Source organism: Chrysemys picta, chromosome 3 (assembly GCF_011386835.1).
Source record: "Chrysemys picta bellii isolate R12L10 chromosome 3, ASM1138683v2, whole genome shotgun sequence".
In the NCBI taxonomy this organism is placed as follows: Eukaryota; Metazoa; Chordata; order Testudines; family Emydidae; genus Chrysemys; species Chrysemys picta.
In genome coordinates, this window is record NC_088793.1 from 17,529,578 (window position 1) to 17,547,771 (window position 18,194).

Sequence of the window (18,194 nt, forward strand, 5' to 3'; positions counted from 1 at the left end):
CATATAAGTACTGTTTACTCAAAAATCCTACAGGGTGCAACCCTTGTAGACTGTAATTAAATATATATTTTAAATATGTATTATCCAGCCAATTGTCTAGGTAGATATTTAGAATATTTAATACTTTATATATAAAAATACTGTAGAGTAGTTACTGTATAAATCAAGTGGCGATTTTAACTTCAATGTTTAATATCTTAGCAATTTAAAAAAGCATTTAACTTTTATTAGGCTCATTGAACAAATTTCATGTCTCAAATATTCATCCTTTCAGACTTATGAAAGCACAGAAGCATCTGAAACTGGTATAATTTTAAATCCAGAAGCAACATTTTATCATTGAACTATGCCCCGGAAAACAGTGGCTTAACATGAAAACAGGGACACCAACTCTAAGCAGTATGAATGCTCCGCTATAATGTTTTGAAAAAACTTGTCTCCTAATCTTGATTGAGGTTTGAAAGGAGAAAGCCTGTCATTTTCCAGTGTAAATGTTGTGCAAAAGCTTTACAAATACAGATTTAAATCTGCTATTGCCATTACTAAAATAAATGAAAAATCTATAAGCAGCAATGAAACTGGCATGCAAATAAAGGAACTGTCAAGACATATATTGCCTAAAAATAAGCTTACAATAACTATTTTAAAGGCTGTGTGTGGTCTTACCCATATATTTTGGCAAGATGCATTTTCTGCAACCACAGCTAGATTCATCCAAAAGCAGTGGCACTGGAGAGTCTCTGTCTCACCTGTCAAAGTTGAAGAACGTTGTTCAGCAGACCACCATGAGTCCATGGATAGGATCCATAGCACTACAGCAGCTGTTCTTGATAAGTGTTTAACTATAGGGGAAAATACTTTAAAAAAAATCTTCCATAAGAGGATCTCCCTTAGTACACATGTATTTAAAAACAATGAGAAACAAGGACTCTGTCATTTCTAAAATAAAACTCTCTGGACATTCATGCCATTTCAGCATAAATGTTCTAACAGGTATTACTATCCATTAAAAAAAACTGTTTCAATAAATAATTATTAAAAATATTACATTTACACAGCAAGTGTACAATATTGTATTTACCTCATAAATTAGCCAAAGCATACTAAATGTCTATTAGATCTTATCAAAATTGTCTGCAGTCAAATAAAATCTCATTAAGTTAGTCTGTCTTCAGACATGAAAAGTAAATAAATAATAAATAAATGTTTTCTTGTTCTTAAACCTCTTCCTGTCAAACCACAAATAGGTTAAGTATTTAGTCTCATCTCTTCTTTTGGGAGGGAGGTGGTGTAGGTTGCTTGGGTATGGTAAAAGGTAGGTAAACTCAAGGTACAAGTAAGACCAACAAGAAAAAAATATATAAAGAAAGTTGCCAATCTCATACCATATGAGAATATAGAATGAATAGCCCCAAAAGCTAGCAAAAAGAACCTATCAAAACTATGCATATAAAAATAGCAACTTCAACACCAATTAGCAGCATATAAGCATTAATTTCCAGAGAGGTGACTATTTTCTAAAAATAGTCACTGCTTTAACTACTGAGATCTCCAGTAGCTTGATTAGTGGTAGTACTGTATCCTATAAGCAAAAAAGGCTTTAGACAGATTACTTTCACTTTTCCCTAGATATATTTAGTGTACTAACTAGCATAGTTAGGATATTATTTTTCTTTGGTTTTGTCAGTAGCATGTTTGAAATAAATTTTATTAAGTGGTAGTGTATGTAACATTGCATTGTGGGTAGCAGTTTCCTGCCTTAACCTAGCCACATCCTCAGCTGTTATATGAGACAAGTTTCCCATATTTTCTGCAAGTTGACTTTTTTTTTTTTTATTAAAGAAAACAGACTGGAGAAAATACAAAAAGATAATGTTTTTAAACAGCAACTATTGGTTGCTTACTGGACTATATTTAACTAGAATGGAATTCTTGCTTGCTGTACAGACTAAGAAATAAATGTATGGAAAACAGAAAAACACCAATGATAATCAGAAAAATAATTGCGCAATAATGTACAAAAGCAGCAGTCAATAAGATATATTTGGCTTCTAAGATGCAGAAGCTTGTTCAAGGCCTGGATAGCAGACAGAGTTTTTCCATTATTGTTGTTGAAATGGGCATTATGTAATTTTTTCTGCATAATGACAAATGAGGGTTAATAATCCAAGGCAATATGAAACAATTATGTTAATTACTAGTAAATTAATCATTGATTAACAGAGAATTACTCTCATCTCAATCTATAGCAAGGATTTCTGTTTTAGGTTTAAACAGATCTTTAACAGTAAGACTCCAAAGAGAAGAAATCAGACAACCAGTATTTGCTTACAACGGAAGAAAAGATATAATTTTTCACACAGAACCACAGACAATCAGCTTCAGACCATTTATAGCTAAAATAATACTCAGGAGAAAATGGGGGGTTGACAATGTATATACAGGAAGGTAATCATAAAAAATTAGGCATTTATTTGTTCAATACCCCAACAGTATTTTAGCAACAATGTCTATGAAAAGAAATATAAGTTGGCATAAAGAAGTATTTTTATTTAATACTATTCTTCTGCTAAATAGAAGGCGAGGTCTGTTGTAATAGGTTAACATATGTGATATTGAATCTACTTCAGGCAACTGGAACAATGTTGGAAGTTTAAAATCCAAATATACACTAGTCTATACAATGAAGTTTTTACAAAATGTGTAAATACTGTAATTACACATCTACACAGGAATAAAACACTAAATAAAGTAAAATGCAGCACCACTGAGAAAGCTATAATCAAAATGAGAATGACTTCTCTATGGACTTGTGAAATGTAGATGCCAAGCAGAGTGGCTTCATGCTGTCAGAAACAGGAAAATGCAGCACTGTTTGAGATAGACCTAAAGCAGCAATATCTGTGGGTTTGACGCATCTGAAGAAGTAGCATAAGGATATGCCACATTATAGAAGTCTGTCTTAGACTTCTGGGAGACATAAAAGATAAGGAATAACCTATTCCTTTAAAAAAAAATAGGTGGGAGATTCTTCTCTCATAACAAGTTGACCATAACATAAAAACAAACTTTTAAAGTACAAATATACTCTCTACAGTGTATCCTATAGTTTATATGCTGTATAAAGTATGAGTGACAAAAAGGAAAATGTTTGGAAATATAAAGCAAGGCTTACAGGTTTTCAGAACAAGTTTCCTAAAAGATAAAGGATATGGTGGCATAAGTTTTGTGTTGAAATTGATTTTAATTTCAAAATGAGACTTAATTTGTCATCAAAGAACAAGTCCATAATTTACAGAGCAAATTCTTTAGCCGGATACTTAAAAGTGTAATTATATCAGTGGCTTAAAGTAACCTCTATAGAATATTTAAGTTAACTTTGCTTTCTATAGTTCTGTCTTTTAAACAAAAGTCTTAAGTATAAGTCTGCAAACAAGAGACTTGTTTACACAGTGACTTTTCAGAATTAATATATTTTCTTCATCACAGTAAAAGTCTAAGCTATTTTTGAAGAAACAAGTTGGTAGGTATTATATCTGTACATGTTTTTGCTTCAGAAAATCTCTCATAATTAAAAAGATTTCTAAAATACCAAGGAAACATTTCTAACAGTGAGAAAATAAATTTAAATTCTAAATGAATATAGAAAATGTCTAAAACTACACTTCAATCCCACTTTGGTATCAATGTGTTTCTACAGTTCGATGATCTTCACCCTGCCAAAGGGAGAATTTATTGTAGTGATCTTAATCTTGATATCAGAGATGAATAAAGAAGCCTGTCGTTGCTCAAAAGACCATCTCATTTACGTACGTACTGAAAGGGAAAGTTGGTGGAATATATTGAAGCGATGCAAGTCCAGGCAATCAAGAAAATTCATCTTGGATCAGTTTTATTTCAATGTACCAAGTTCAGAGATCCAGTTCTCTGTGGTGAGTATAATTTTCAGTTATTAAAGAAATGAATAGTAATGAATGTTGGGGCTTCTGTCTTTTAGAATTATAAAGATTGCGCTTAAATGTGGGACAATATAAGAGTTTGCCTCCAACAGTAAAGTTATCTATAAGAACTGAATATACTTACCATAATACAATATCTGATACTTTTTCAATGTGTTATGTATTTGCAAAGATGTCTGTACTTACAATTTGATATTCCACAAATTACAGGGACAAAAACCTCCAAATGCTTTTATTACACTAAAAGTTGATTAGACTTCTAATTCAGACATGTGCTTTCTTTATATAACAGAATTAGTCCATTTCATCATTTGTATGCCTTTAACTGCTCTCTCAGTGATGGTACTATCATACAAATGAAAATATATATTTAGGGATACAAGAAACCCACCTTTAAAGGAACAGGTGGGTTTTTTGGTTGGTTGGGTTGGTTTTGGTTGTGGGATTTTTTTTTTTTTTTTTTTTTTAAGTTTTACATATATCAGTTTATTCACTGCCTAGTAGGCTCTCATTTTAAGGAAGTCCTAGAAATTTGGTAACATCCATAGAACAGGGAAAGTGTTGAATTGAAGACAATATAGTTTACATTCCAATACACATTATGCTGAGATGTTCAGAAACAGGACTGGTTTTATGTTTCTCTGATAAGTATCTGCCAAAGAAAAGTTTTACTGAAATACTCCTTTCCCATCTCCTCTCTCCCCACTCCATCGAACCACACAAAATAGGGAGAACCTGATCTCCACCCACCCTTCAACCGATTAGTTTCACACCACGTCTAGTCAATTGCTTATTGCAGAAGCAGGGGAGGAGATAAAGGGGAAAAGGAGTGAGGGAAGCCAACTGCCAGAGACATGCTTATGAGGAGTTTTACAAATAAATGATGAAAAATGCTTAGAAAATTTTAGGTCTGTATTTCTTTTCTGCCATTCTTCTGCCCCCCCCCCCCCCAAAAATGGAATTATAAAATACAGTGCTTATACTATACAATCATACTAACAAGAAAATGAGTTCTACAAAAATACATGTCCAGAGGGGGCAAAAATAAGATAGTTTCTTAAAGATGTTTCCAATTTTCTTCTGAATCTGAGTGAGCAAATCAAGACTACTGAACACATTATTCCCTACTACACACAGCATTTTGCAATTTATTTCAAAGCTTCTATTATAAACAAAAAATACTGTTTTTGTTAACAGTGTCCTGATATAGTAAAAGCTTTTATTACACAAAGTTAAAGTTATAGTCTGTTAAGTATATAAAAATAGATAATATATATGCATATGTTAAGTGTTTAAGCCTTACATATGCACCAAAATTATGTTTCATTTTCAAAGTAAGCACTAACATGAACTGCTGAATAAAACTATTAAAAGTATCCCTCAAAAAGTATAAGACAATACTGTTTCTCTGAAACATTAGAATTACAATAAGCAATCGACGTTAGCAATCAAAATTCCACAACCAGTACAATCCATACTGTTCGGTAACTTCTATATTAAATCGTTGAAGTATTTTTATTCAAAAAGCATAATTTATAATACAGTACTCAAAGTAGTTACAATATACAAATGACAGATTCGGCAAAAAAGCCAAGACTGATATATAATTGCACTTAATTTTCATTATATAAAGCTGCCAGCTAATCTTGAAGGTACATAAGCAAGACAGACATGATTTAAGATTTGTAAAGGAATCCCCAGACTAACGCTTCTATGACAGCCAATTACAGTACAAAACACAGCCCCAACAAGCAGTCTGCTACCAGACCTTAGGAAAGGTAAAGTTTCTTACAATGAGTTACAGATTCACAAGTATAGGAAGACAAGAAGAAAAAGAAAAACAGAAGGAATCCAGCCACCCAGCAAATATGAAGCAGACCCAAGATTGTGATACAATCCAAAGACGTAAATTATTGTAAATCAGCACTGTTGTTCAGAATTTCACACAGCCACTTGCGCCAATTTTGCTTACTTTTCCACAGACACAATAATGAACAAGACAAAGAACGAAAGGGGGTGAAAAAAAAAGGGGGGGGGAGCCTGCACTGAGAGTACAAATAAAGTTCTGCTGTCCATATGCTTTAACTGTACAGGAGTTTGGGCTCTTTCAGCATTTTGTACTCTCTCCAAATCCTCATGAGTCACAAAAATTAAAAAGCTATATCCTTCTGGATGCCAGGAAGGGCCTTGCCACAGGCCTTTTGTCAAAATAAAATTTAAAAAAAAAAAAAAGAAAGAAAGAGAGAAAGAAAAGCCACAGTGGTAGGCAGTCCCACTTTACTTTGAGGACTGTGATGTCACAAACCACATGATTCTGTCTCTCCAGTAACAGTGCTTGCAAAAAAAAAGGAGTTTTAAAGCTTTTGCTTTTTTGGATTATGTGAATGCTTCATTCGCCTCACAAACAACCACAGAACCACAAGTGCGGTGCAAACTTTCTCGAGGAGGATAGCAAGAAGCCTCTGGTTTTTAAATGGTTAATCTCCGCAGGTCACTACCAGCCACTGAGACCAACAAAGTCAGTAAGTGCTCTCTAACCACAGTCTATGCAGTAATAGTAGGTCCTTCAAATATTTGCTCATTCTCTTTTTGTTTTGTTTCCTTGCTTTTCACATTATCGGTGCTACACAATTTTTTGACAGAAAAAAACGAATCCAGAGTTTATGCACTCCATGCACACTGTAATACTAAAACTAGGTTTGGGTATGGTTTATATTTTCAGTTTAAGGCTTCAAGCAGTATTTGCACCAGAAGATACAAGTTGTGTGTGAAAACAGAGAAGGACTATGGCATCAAACAGTCTGTTCAGCTCAGTGACACCATGTCAGCAAAACTTCTTTTGGGGTAAGTATTACAATGTTTGTTTAATCTATGAATGATCATTGATTGTCATCAAAACAAAAACCTGTTAAATAGTATTTTTTGTGTTTGAAGTTCAATACTTGGGTATAGTCATGAAAAAAGAGGTTCCCATAAATAACGTATGCAGATTTAAGGACTAATTTGTTAACTGACAAACTAGGCAAAGTGAAGTCGCTATACTATACTCCAGTGTTTGACAGCAGGTGTGCTGTCACCTAGGTGAGTCAATGTTTCCAGTTACATACATTTAGCAAAGTAAGATACTGCTCTGAAAAAGGTAAAAAGCTTATTAAAATTAAAGTATTAAATGAATACAATCAACAATATCACAGAAGACCGCCAGGTGAAGAACCTGGGAAGAAAATGTGACATTTTATAGAGCTCCAGCATCTTTGCAATAGACAAATAGACAATAGAACACTGCTAGTTCTCTGTATCTGAAGAAAATTAATAAAATGTAGGACTTAGCAACCTACATAATTGCCCTACCATTGTCTTAGATGTTTCGTAAACTAAGAAAATTCATTTAGTATATATACACTAAAGTATTCAGTGCTAATTAACAGCCAACCCCAAAATCTGTTCATGTGTTTCCACACTTTCACAGCAAAGCATGTATTACAATGCATCTGCTCTTTAAAAACAGTTTTTCTAACTACATTTGAGTCATGAATTAACTGAGATCATTTTTCCATAAAAACTATTCATCTGTGAAAATAAAGCAAAATGTGGATGAAATTCAATTTGATATGTGGTAGCATTTTTATAGCAGCTCTGTATAATAGAATGTTGCCAAATATTGGCTTGGATATTCAGAACTGTAAATAGGTTTTAAAATGTCTTCATGAAATCATATAATTAATTATACATGTGTATATTTACATACATGTCCATAGAGAGTACACATACACTGTAAAGCGATACTGCCAACATCTCTTTAATTTTAAACCTTCCTGCCTGACCTGCTTTTAAAATCAATATAAATACATTTTAAATCTCTATTAAATTAATGACCATTAAATAAAACTGAATGAGACTGAATAACTTTTTCTGATTTCTATAAAATTCAGAATGCAGCTGAGCTTTAGTTGAAAGAATGACAGTAAAATGCCAAACTGTGTTAATATTTGATCAGTGATCAGATATTTTTTCACTGAAATATTTATTGAGACAGGTCAATAAAACTATCTGAATTATCTGAAAGACCACCACAAGAAAAGCATATGAAAACTTACAAGATTTTCTTAATGCTGTCCATCATGCTGAAACTATGTTGGGGCTGTAGCTAACCCTTTACTTCTCCTCCCCCCACACACACACTTTAAAGAACAAAAAAGATGCTAGAAATGCTTTCAGCACATACAATATAAGCTTAATCTAGGTGTAACTAACTGATGGTTGGAGTTCCCTTTACCCCTCCTACTTCACACGTTTCAACTGGCTAGTAGTTAAGCACATGAATGTACTGTAAGTCTGTGAGCATAATCAGACATGAAGAAAGTTCATACCTAAGGAATAGAGAGACTTTTTTTCATTTATGATATACAAAGGCATTGATACTACTACATAGTGCTACTTCTCAGTACTAGCTGTCCGAACATGATCATGCTGAGGTATACTTTACATAGTACTGAGGTAAAACATGGACACAAAAAATAGGCAGCATTTCTACTAAAACTGCTGTCTTAATGAAGCACAGCCAAAGTGTAGCCAGACCACATTATCCCAGTGTTTACAACAGGAAATACAGTTTACATGTATAGGGACTTTCTTTTGCTTTTACTTCCAAAAGAGATTAGGAGAAATTTTGTTGGCTAAAATCATCATAACATGCAGTGGTGACTGCTTAATTCATCTACTCTTGGTCATTCTTTAAGCTACTGAATAGTGTTGCAACATGCTTCCAAATTCTGCATGTGTATGTAAGGTTGGACAAGTACATGTGTCCTTTGAGGCAAACTACAATGAATTTCTAAAGTAAAAGTAGAATGTCTCTAACTTTATATTTAACTTTAGAAAATAAGAATAGAAGCTACAAGATCCAAGTTACTCATCCATTGTTTCCAAACTAACAAAATGGTATGGCTGTGTATCAGAATGCATAATTCAACTATCATCTTCATTATAGTCAGGTCCTGCATTTAGTCTCCTCCCATTCTGTTCTACAATTTATTCCTATTGGGCCTGTTAAATTTGATGAGGTTTTTTTCCTTAAGAACTGACTTGTGAAACTAATGATGACTGATGGTAGGGCCAGGAAAGTGGAGTGCATCACACTTCTGATCTGTGTATTAATAAAGTTTAGCAGTATATCTGAAAATTTTTATTTCACCTGATGCAGGGGATCTTCTGCAACTTCAAAAGGCATATGTTCCTACTTCATCTAATAAATTCTGAATTATCCAGAAACTGTGTTCTGGGCTCATACTACTTTTGTACAGCACAGGTACACGGAGAGCTAAATCCAAGTTTGGACTGTGTTCTGCCTGTTTATACTTACACTCTGAATCTTTTACATTTAAACCTATTAATTTTGAGTTTGCCAAGACGGTTATATTTTTGTACCTATGTTTAAACTACAGCAACAATAAATTGCTCAGAATAAATTATAAACAACCAATAAACATCAAATTGTTGAAAAACATCCAGTAGACATGATTTACACAGGATCTTCCAGATCATGTAGTACTTCTCAAATACATACCATATCAGTTATAAACAACAGGAACCACATTCTGCACTGATATATGTTCTGTGCATCCTTTTTGGCTTCAGTGAATTTGCCCAGAGTTTAAATCAGACAAAAATTTGGCCAATACTTTAATTTAACTTTTTGTAATTGACCATGGTAGATGGATGTAAGTGAATATTAAACTTATCAAGCTTATAACAAAAAGTTGACCACTTATATCAAGATACTACTCAATGACATGTATACTATTTAAAAAAAAAAAAATCTTTCAAGAACTGATTATGAGCTGCTCTAACACTTTGTAACAAATTTAATTTGGCATTTATATCAAAGTAGACAATTTAGAAGAGGATCCAAAATATAGAAATTCAGAAATCAGAAAGCTATATATTTCTGTGGACTAAAAGAAGAAAGCATCTATAAATTCCACCTCTAGATTTCATAATCATAAAAATATGAACTCAACCAATTTTAATCATTACTTTTCTTTGTATTAAAATATAAAGCAAAGTGCTAATAATATAAAGTATAATATGAAACACCATGAAGAGATGACTATTCTCATTCACATTAAGAATGGATTCCTGCCACTACAGCTTGTAAGCGTATGAAACACATGAAATATACATGACTACACTATATTTTAAATGGTTTGTAGGGAACAAAATATATTTATTCCTTTAATTACCTCCTTTGAACTAACCACTGATCGTTTGGATTGTTCAATCAGCATTGCTGATGTAAAATTCACTAAGATAGAAATGTTCCAGTTTGTTAACAGAACACTGAATTATCTGATGGTTAAATAAACTAGGAAAGAAAAAAAACACCCTAACTCATTAGAGGCACTAAGATTTTATCAAGCATACAGGATTAATCTTTATTGAATAGAACCATTCACAAATCAAACCTTACTCTACTTCAATACTTTCATAGAGCGCTAATCAATTACAAACCTTTTCTAGTGATTCAAAATCCATGTGCTTTTAATTTTATACACTGGTGGTCTAAAATATAGTACTGAGGCCGAGCTAAGTCATTCTGTATTGCAACTTAGCTTTTTTCAATAAATATTCATCTAGAGGTTTTCTTAGAGAGAACTGCTCATATGAAGACTGTGGTAATATTTTTATACTGTACCTCCTTGTTGAAGCAGAAGGTTAGGGGTTACCTAAATACCTCAACTGTATATACAAAAAAAGGAAAAGGTAAGTATTCACATGAAAAATCCAAAGGGACTATATTATTTATTTTTGCATTTCCTATGATTAATGATGCACCAGTGCATACTTGAAAACTCAAGTCAAAATAGGGTAACACCTCAAATTCTTTTACAAACTGTACAAATATCAAACTTCCATGCTGTATTAACTACTCTACCAGAAATATTTAAAGACTTTACCACCCCCACATTAATAGTATAACAATAATACTGCAAGTCCTCCCAAACTGTGTGACTTCTTGGTGGTGGTCTAATATTAACCTTAAAATGTATTTAAGAGAATAAAAATACCATTCCTTATTTTTTATTTATTTTTCTATCTGATTAGCTTTTAGAACAACATCCAGTTTAGTACTTCTTATGGCTAGTATATGTTCAAAACAGTCTAAACCAGTAATGGAGACAAACATCATTTATGCTTTCAGGTATACATGGAAAAGAAATCAATATGCAAAATATTCTTGCAAAGAGGGCTGAAACTATACACTGCAGCTGGTTCCTACCTTCATGTAAAAGCTACATTATAAATGTGTTTAATGACCTGTCATACATTATGTAATACCCCCATGTCCAACAGACTTCAGTGGAAGTTAAAGAATACAAGGCAGGGGAGAAGTAGGCCATACTGGTTGGATTACAGCAGTGCAGAGCACCCACAGTTCTCAGCTTCAGCTACCATGAAAGTCAACAGGCGCTGTGGGTGCTCAGCACCTCTGAAAAATCAGGCCATATGTATGTTTTACTCTATGTACCTAATAAAATTCAACACTATGTATTGTAGGTGATGGAATTGTCAGTTAATAAGTGTTACAATAAACTGCCACATTTAGTATTCCCTGGAGTACAAAATATTTTAATTAAGGGGGGGCCTCAAGATAAACAGCAAAAACCTGAAGCATTTTAGGTTTAAACTTGAAATACTGAAAGAATCAAATTTGCCCATAGTTTAACTGCAGTATTCAATTGTAATTTAAAAAAAAAAGATTAATTTAGATTACGCAAGAGGAATAAACATCAAGCAGATTCATATTATGTTGATAAATGTATTTCAATCTCAAAAAAATAAATTAAGAAACCTTACACTATCTTCAAAGGGGTTTTCCTTGTAAATTTTGCCAGGCTTAAGAGTTGACCACAAGTTTTTGTGCATGTACAGCAGACATCCACAAAGTGCACCAGACATCAACCCTCTCCACCATAGGACCCCAACAAGAAACTACTGTTATCTTGCATTGCATTTTGCTTATATTATTTACATTAACATCAGTGTTTATAGTCTCTCTCTCTCTCTCTTTCAAACTCCTCTCTGCAGGCTTATGGGGAACGGAATGGGGGGGTGCATCTTTTGCTCTCAGGTGTTTGTTTTTAAGTTAATAAAGTTTAAATCTAAGAGCATGTTTCCTTTCATAAACAGGCTCTCCTCTACAAATAAATAGAAGACTTATCGCTTAATATGTTGAAAAACACACCCTAAAGATAATATTTTAAAGATGAGCACAGGGACAAAATATCACTTTAAACTTGAGTTACTGTATCATAAAACAGTTCAACACTTCCAATAAAAAAGTCCATTATTCATGCATCTGTTTCCTGTATTTCTTTTATTCTGCTTGTTAGCATGCAGTGTACTGATCTAGCCTTCCTCATGTAGCTATAAGTTTCCTATTTAATGTATAAACTTGTTTCCAGGCGGGGGAAAAAGGTTTAATATTGATTCACTGACTGCTAAAATCATTTTAAATTGGTCCAATTAAATCGCTGAGTGACTTATTCAATATTTCTTTAAAATATTCTAATTTACTACAAATATTTTTTTTAATTTTATTACTGTTATACAGCAAGTCTAAGTACGTTGTTCGCTTTTCTTTATATAAGCAAGTACTTTAAAAATTCAGACATTTTCAAATAACATTTACTGTATTCTCAGCAGTTTATTTCAGGAGTATTTTCTCATCTCTTTTAATAAAACAACCTTTATTATAACAGTGAAGGTTAAAACCATTATTTCCTCTGCTGTCTGGTTTTCAAGAAATGTTACATTCATTAAAGTCAGGCAGTCCCGGAATTAACAATAAGTTTTAACTTTTAACATGTTATAGCTAAAAACCCTGTGGCAAAGAACTTTTGGCAGGTAGTCAATTCAACAGGGTTTGTTACAGTATTTCTCTGATAGACAGTGATTTTTTTATTCACATACTATATTTCATTGGAATTGTTAGTTTCTGAGAATTATAATTTAATATTAATTTTCTTACCAAAAAAAGTTAAAACTCAGGTACCTTATATATATTTATTTCCCCCTCCCCATTTATGTGAACCATAAGTGTGCCAAACCATTGTTTAACTTATCCCTTTTGGTCAGATATTTTACATCTAAATCCACTTTGTGGTTTAGTAAAAGAGAAAGACAGAGGCTGCCAGTTTCATAATATTTTATTGTTCAGAACAAAAAAAACCTAACCCAGATCACAACGAAAATCAATGGCAACATTAACAATGTGTATGAACATATATACTCATGCGCACACCCACAAGCGCTGTTCTTTCTGAAACTCGAGTTATTTTATAAAATGTTATGTTTTACATTTATTACCTCCAGTTATTATAGCAGGTGAATTAATTTTTTACCCAATGAACTCAATTAACATGATCACCACACAACAATTTAACAAAAAATAAAGAGGCTTTTTTATGAGCAACAATATACAGATATATGTGTATTTATATCTATGTACATACACGTATCCATTTACTTCTGAATGCTATATTTTTTTCAAAGTATCTGTATATCATTTAAATAAGGATCAGAAAACACAGAGTTAAAAGAAACAGTATTTTAATTTGTCTGTGTGGTACTAGAAAGGGTAATATTTCTTCTGAAAAACGTTAGTGTATATGCAAACATGCATGCACACATGCACGCATATATACAGTTGATACATTTACATTTTTAAACTGAAAGATTACCATCTAGTACCACACAAGCAAATTTAAATACTCTGATTGCTTATTTTAATTCTATACTTTCCTAGCTCTACTTCTAAATATCTGTATTCCTCTAAGCAAAATATCTAATAATCTATGTTAGCATCCAGTAACCTACCACTATAACTATACACGGGTGGGATGTACTATCTAGTTTGTTAATAGTCTGAATTTCGTAACGTTTACAAATCTTTGCAATGCACAGCTTATTCTTCTAACATATTAGGACATATTTCAAGTTTTTTTTGGGCAGAGATCTTGTCTTTGTATTTGTAAAGTGCAATGTCTACTGATAGCACAATATAAATAACAGTGATAGTACCACAGTAAGTGATGGTTCAAATACCACATTTAAATTTTTTTGGGGCAATACCTCTGGGAAAATGTGTATGTAAGGAAATAGGTGTATTATGATACCTTCACCTTTTCTAATACATACTCAACAGAAATTGCATTTCTGGATATCACGGTTGAGTTCACCTTGGCCAACTAAGAGTTAAAAATAGAGACCACATTTTTTTAACCAAGATTGTCTTCTTTCCCATATAGCTGCTGTTTATGACAGTGAAATATACTATTTCTACAAGTGATTAAACAAATTCATCACACGGTTTTTAGTTTTTAAGAATTCTATTATGATACATAATGCTCTCTTCAGCCATTAAAACATGACTTCCCTATATCAGTATTTTTATTAATATCAGTATCAGCCTTATTGCAGAAAAAGCAAGAGTCAGCTTTGGCAGAGAAGAAAATAGCTGTAGCTGAACAGAAGTTTAGATGTAAACCTGCTCAAAGTTAAGAGCCTTTTCTGAGACATGACCCACTAAAATTGTTTATTCTGAGAATAGTGAAACATGCTACATTGTGTTAATTCCATATCTATATTTTAATAGTAATTACCCTCTGTAAATACCACATTTTACTTAATTAATTCTTAAATAGAAAACATTAGAAAACAAACAAGTCCCGGTCACTTTAGGCTATCAAAGGATTTGTACAATATAGCATGGGAAGGCTTTATTAATGAGAATTTATGAGGGCTAAAGTTATTAATTGAAGTACAATACCCAAGTACAGAAGCAGCTTTGTAATGGGAACACTTTAATAAGTTTGCACTGTATGTGTGTTCTAATATAATCTGTGCATCTTGCTTCCCATAGGTAATGGCTACCAATATAAATTTACAACTGAATTTATCTTTAGTTTTCTGATCAAAAGTATCAAAGTTTAACTCAACTGTTCTTTTAAAACGTGAAGTAATTAAGCTATAACAATGAATGGCTTATTTAAAACTGACAGGACCAGAAAACAGTGACTATTTACATAAGCAGTGTACCTTAGTATACACTAGTAAAAATGTTCTCTTTTCCCAAAAGGATTTTATGCATAAAGGGCATTCACTTCACTTCCTTTCCACCACCATCTCATCCAACTTTCTACATTCAAGACTATGTACTGTACTTTTTGTTGTTATTCAGTACACCTCTCCATCTGCTTAAGAAGCATACATTGAAAATCTACCGAAACATTAAAAAATTCAAAAACACAAGCTGATATTTTTACTGAAGTTTTATTACAGGAAACCAACAGCATTCAAAGAAAATCCAGTCACATATAGACAATAAAATAATTCACACAGTCTAGTTAGTATCAAAGATTTTAATTTAGCACCAAACACAAGCCTGTGTATTTTTCTCACTTAACAGACAATTTCAGACTGTAGTAAGAATAAATAGAATTTCAATGCAACAATGTGACTACAAATACATATGCAAGATCCGGAATGGTTTTTTAATTTTACAATACAGTAGAAAGAAGATTTTAAGTCCATAGTCTGATGTTATTCTATATGCTGATTAACTCAATCAGGCCTTCCCTGTTATGAACTAAAATTTTCATCTATCTATATCTACACACACACACACATTTTTAAAATACAAAAATCTTGTACAAATCTTAAAAAATTCAGTATTAAACAACTTGTCAAGATACAGAGAGAAATCTTTTCTGTATGTTTAGTACTACATGATACATTATATCTCTATAAAAATATCATGTAGGTACAACATGCAGGACTAAAAGTAAAATAGCCTTATTTTGCTATGCACTCCGAGGGATAATATTCATTTACTAAGTAATTTAAGGCACATGTGCAATGCACATGGATAGAATGTACTTGATGTGACTAACTTACATATACATACACATGAAATGGAATGTTCCAATTCTGATAAAAAATATGCATAGCCAGATATGGGATAATTCACTGACCAAATTTTTACTATTAAAAAACATCTTAAAGATAAAAATCCAGTTACTAGTAGTGTGTGCTTTTTACCCTACACTAAGAATGATTTTTCCATAGTTATTTTTAAGATGCTTCTAAAAATTTAACAGAAACTCATCTCACACTCTTAAAAAAGAAATGAGTTTGCATCTAAAGTATTCTTAAAGTATGAGGAGAGCAAATTTGAAATATGCATAAAATCTGAGCACTAATCCCATTGACATGATCTTGAAATCATTTGATATTCATCACATCTATATTAGAAGTGTCAATCGGGTAGCAGCATAACAGATGCACAAAATAAGACATAGCTCTACTTTGCAATAGTAAAATAGAGTAGCTCTTCAATGTAAAGGCTTTTAAAATGTGATAAATCTATCAAAATACACTGCTGTCAAAATGCAAGATTGCCTACTAAACTGCTCAGTTATACTGAAAAAACAGCATTTAATGGCTGCAGCATTTTATCAGATATGAATAAAATTAGAAGAATTCAAATTAATTTATAATTGTTGGACACCTTAAGACTCTCATTTGTCTCAAAATTGATTTAAAAGATTTTTCTCTAGCATTTTGTGCTGCATTTTGTCCTTACATACCTGGTTCTTATCAATTACTGAAGTATCTTCACCCTTCTTGTTGAAAAAAGAGTCCTTTAAAACTTAGAGCACACACTACAATATTTGAGACATATATACATAAAGACTTTGAAAATACTCTTATTATTCAGTAGCTCAGAAAACTTTTTTTTAGGCTGATGATATCTTCTAGAAGAAACACAGAAGTCTGCATACAGTAAGAAGCCTTTAGAGTAAGCCCTTTTTGCTGTACCGTAATGATCTGATCCAGAAATTCAAGGGTACCTTAAACAACGGGCTACCTGTTCTAGCCATGCTTAGGAATGTGGCCAAATCATTTTTATTGATTTAACCTTTATAGGAATGCTACATATCCTCAGAGCAAAACATTTCTAATGCATTTATAATATGATACACCTCTGAGAAGTTATGAAAAAAATTAAGACAGATAGACTAATTCCCTCCCTATTATTATTTTTCTTCCAATCTATTGATCAACAAGCATTCACAAGTTAAATTATTTTGTCAGTTTGCATTTTCCTGGATTGGTGGTATACAGTAGGAGTTAAAATGCTTTACAAAATTAAGAACATCTAGCCTATCTTTGTTTAAGAAATAAAAACTTGTGAACTGATACCAGTTAGCCAAGATTCTAAATACTCCTTTCATACTAAAATTACACATCAATCATGTTACCTGCAAACATATCAAGTTAAATCTTTCAGAATTTACAGTCCTTGTTGAACAAACTAAGCTGCATGCTAGTCATATACAGAGGCCTTACAGAGAGAGGTTTGTATCTCTCTCAAGAATTCCAAAAGTAGCAATTCTGAAATTCCTTCAGCACCAAAGATTAATTTTACTTACATTTCAAAACAATAACTTCGTGATATAATGGTTCATCATTAATTGATTTGGAACTCAGCTTTGAAAAGGTTATACTTTTGTATTTATTCTCCTCTTCAATATTACGAACCACACTTCATCATTCCCACGTATGACTTGTTTTTCAGAAAAGAAACTACTCTCACTTGCTGTTTATTTTTTAAACACAATAAAACGAGTGTGAAAATAGTGCCTAGTACAATTATTATCTAAGAAAGGTAAACAAAATAGTAACATTGTTCAAATGAATACAGAGAAATGTGGCCACTAAAGTGATGCTTGTTTCAAGTAATTACTAACAGAGAGAGAACTGCAGAACTGCATAGTATATTCTTCCATACTGCAGAGAAGGGTATACTGAAAACATTTTAGAGGGGCACTATAATATACAATAGAGCAGCCTGTTTATCTTTTATTTCCACTAAACATTTGTTTTCTCTTTTTCCTGAAGATAACTGACTACAAAGCACTGATATTAAGCAGCTTTTCTTCTAGATACAAATACATATGCAAAATTAAATATTTCAACAAATTTGGATAAATGTCTACAAATGTAGTACAGCATAGTTAAGTCTATTTTTGAGACAATGAACTCTAATGTTAATTTTAGTGACACCTGCATATCAAAAGAAGAATTTTATAAACCTATATGCAATTGTCTACATTTTTTTTTACTTTTCGGAATTAAGCATATAATTTATTTTTTTGAATATATACTATT

The 18,194-nt window shown here is 32.3% G+C and overlaps 2 protein-coding genes across 38 annotated transcripts in view; one reads left to right on the forward strand and one right to left on the reverse strand.

The window, feature by feature from the left end:
• The window catches only part of SUPT3H (SPT3 homolog, SAGA and STAGA complex component), a 445,969-nt gene that overhangs the window by 371,859 nt on the left and 55,916 nt on the right, over window positions 1–18,194 (reverse strand). For 5 of the 35 annotated variants that reach the window (XM_065587531.1, XM_065587530.1, XM_065587528.1 and 2 more), the window contains one exon: window positions 667–749. The exons of 27 other annotated variants lie outside the window; for them this stretch is intronic. In XM_065587531.1, coding sequence (XP_065443603.1) covers window positions 667–689 — 23 coding nt within the window. In that variant the 5' untranslated portion in view covers window positions 690–749. Of the gene's footprint in view, window positions 1–666; window positions 843–18,194 lie in introns of all 35 variants that reach the window. 3 more of the 35 variants (XM_065587529.1, XM_065587526.1, XM_065587525.1) reach the window with 1 other exon arrangement.
• The window catches only part of RUNX2 (RUNX family transcription factor 2), a 200,986-nt gene continuing 189,152 nt past the window's right edge, over window positions 6,361–18,194 (forward strand). For 2 of the 3 annotated variants that reach the window (XM_005297396.5, XM_042848656.2), the window contains exon 1: window positions 6,731–6,803. In XM_005297396.5, coding sequence (XP_005297453.2) covers window positions 6,746–6,803 — 58 coding nt within the window. In that variant the 5' untranslated portion in view covers window positions 6,731–6,745. Of the gene's footprint in view, window positions 6,482–6,681; window positions 6,804–18,194 lie in introns of those variants that run through there. The other variant, XM_024101101.3, reaches the window with a different exon arrangement.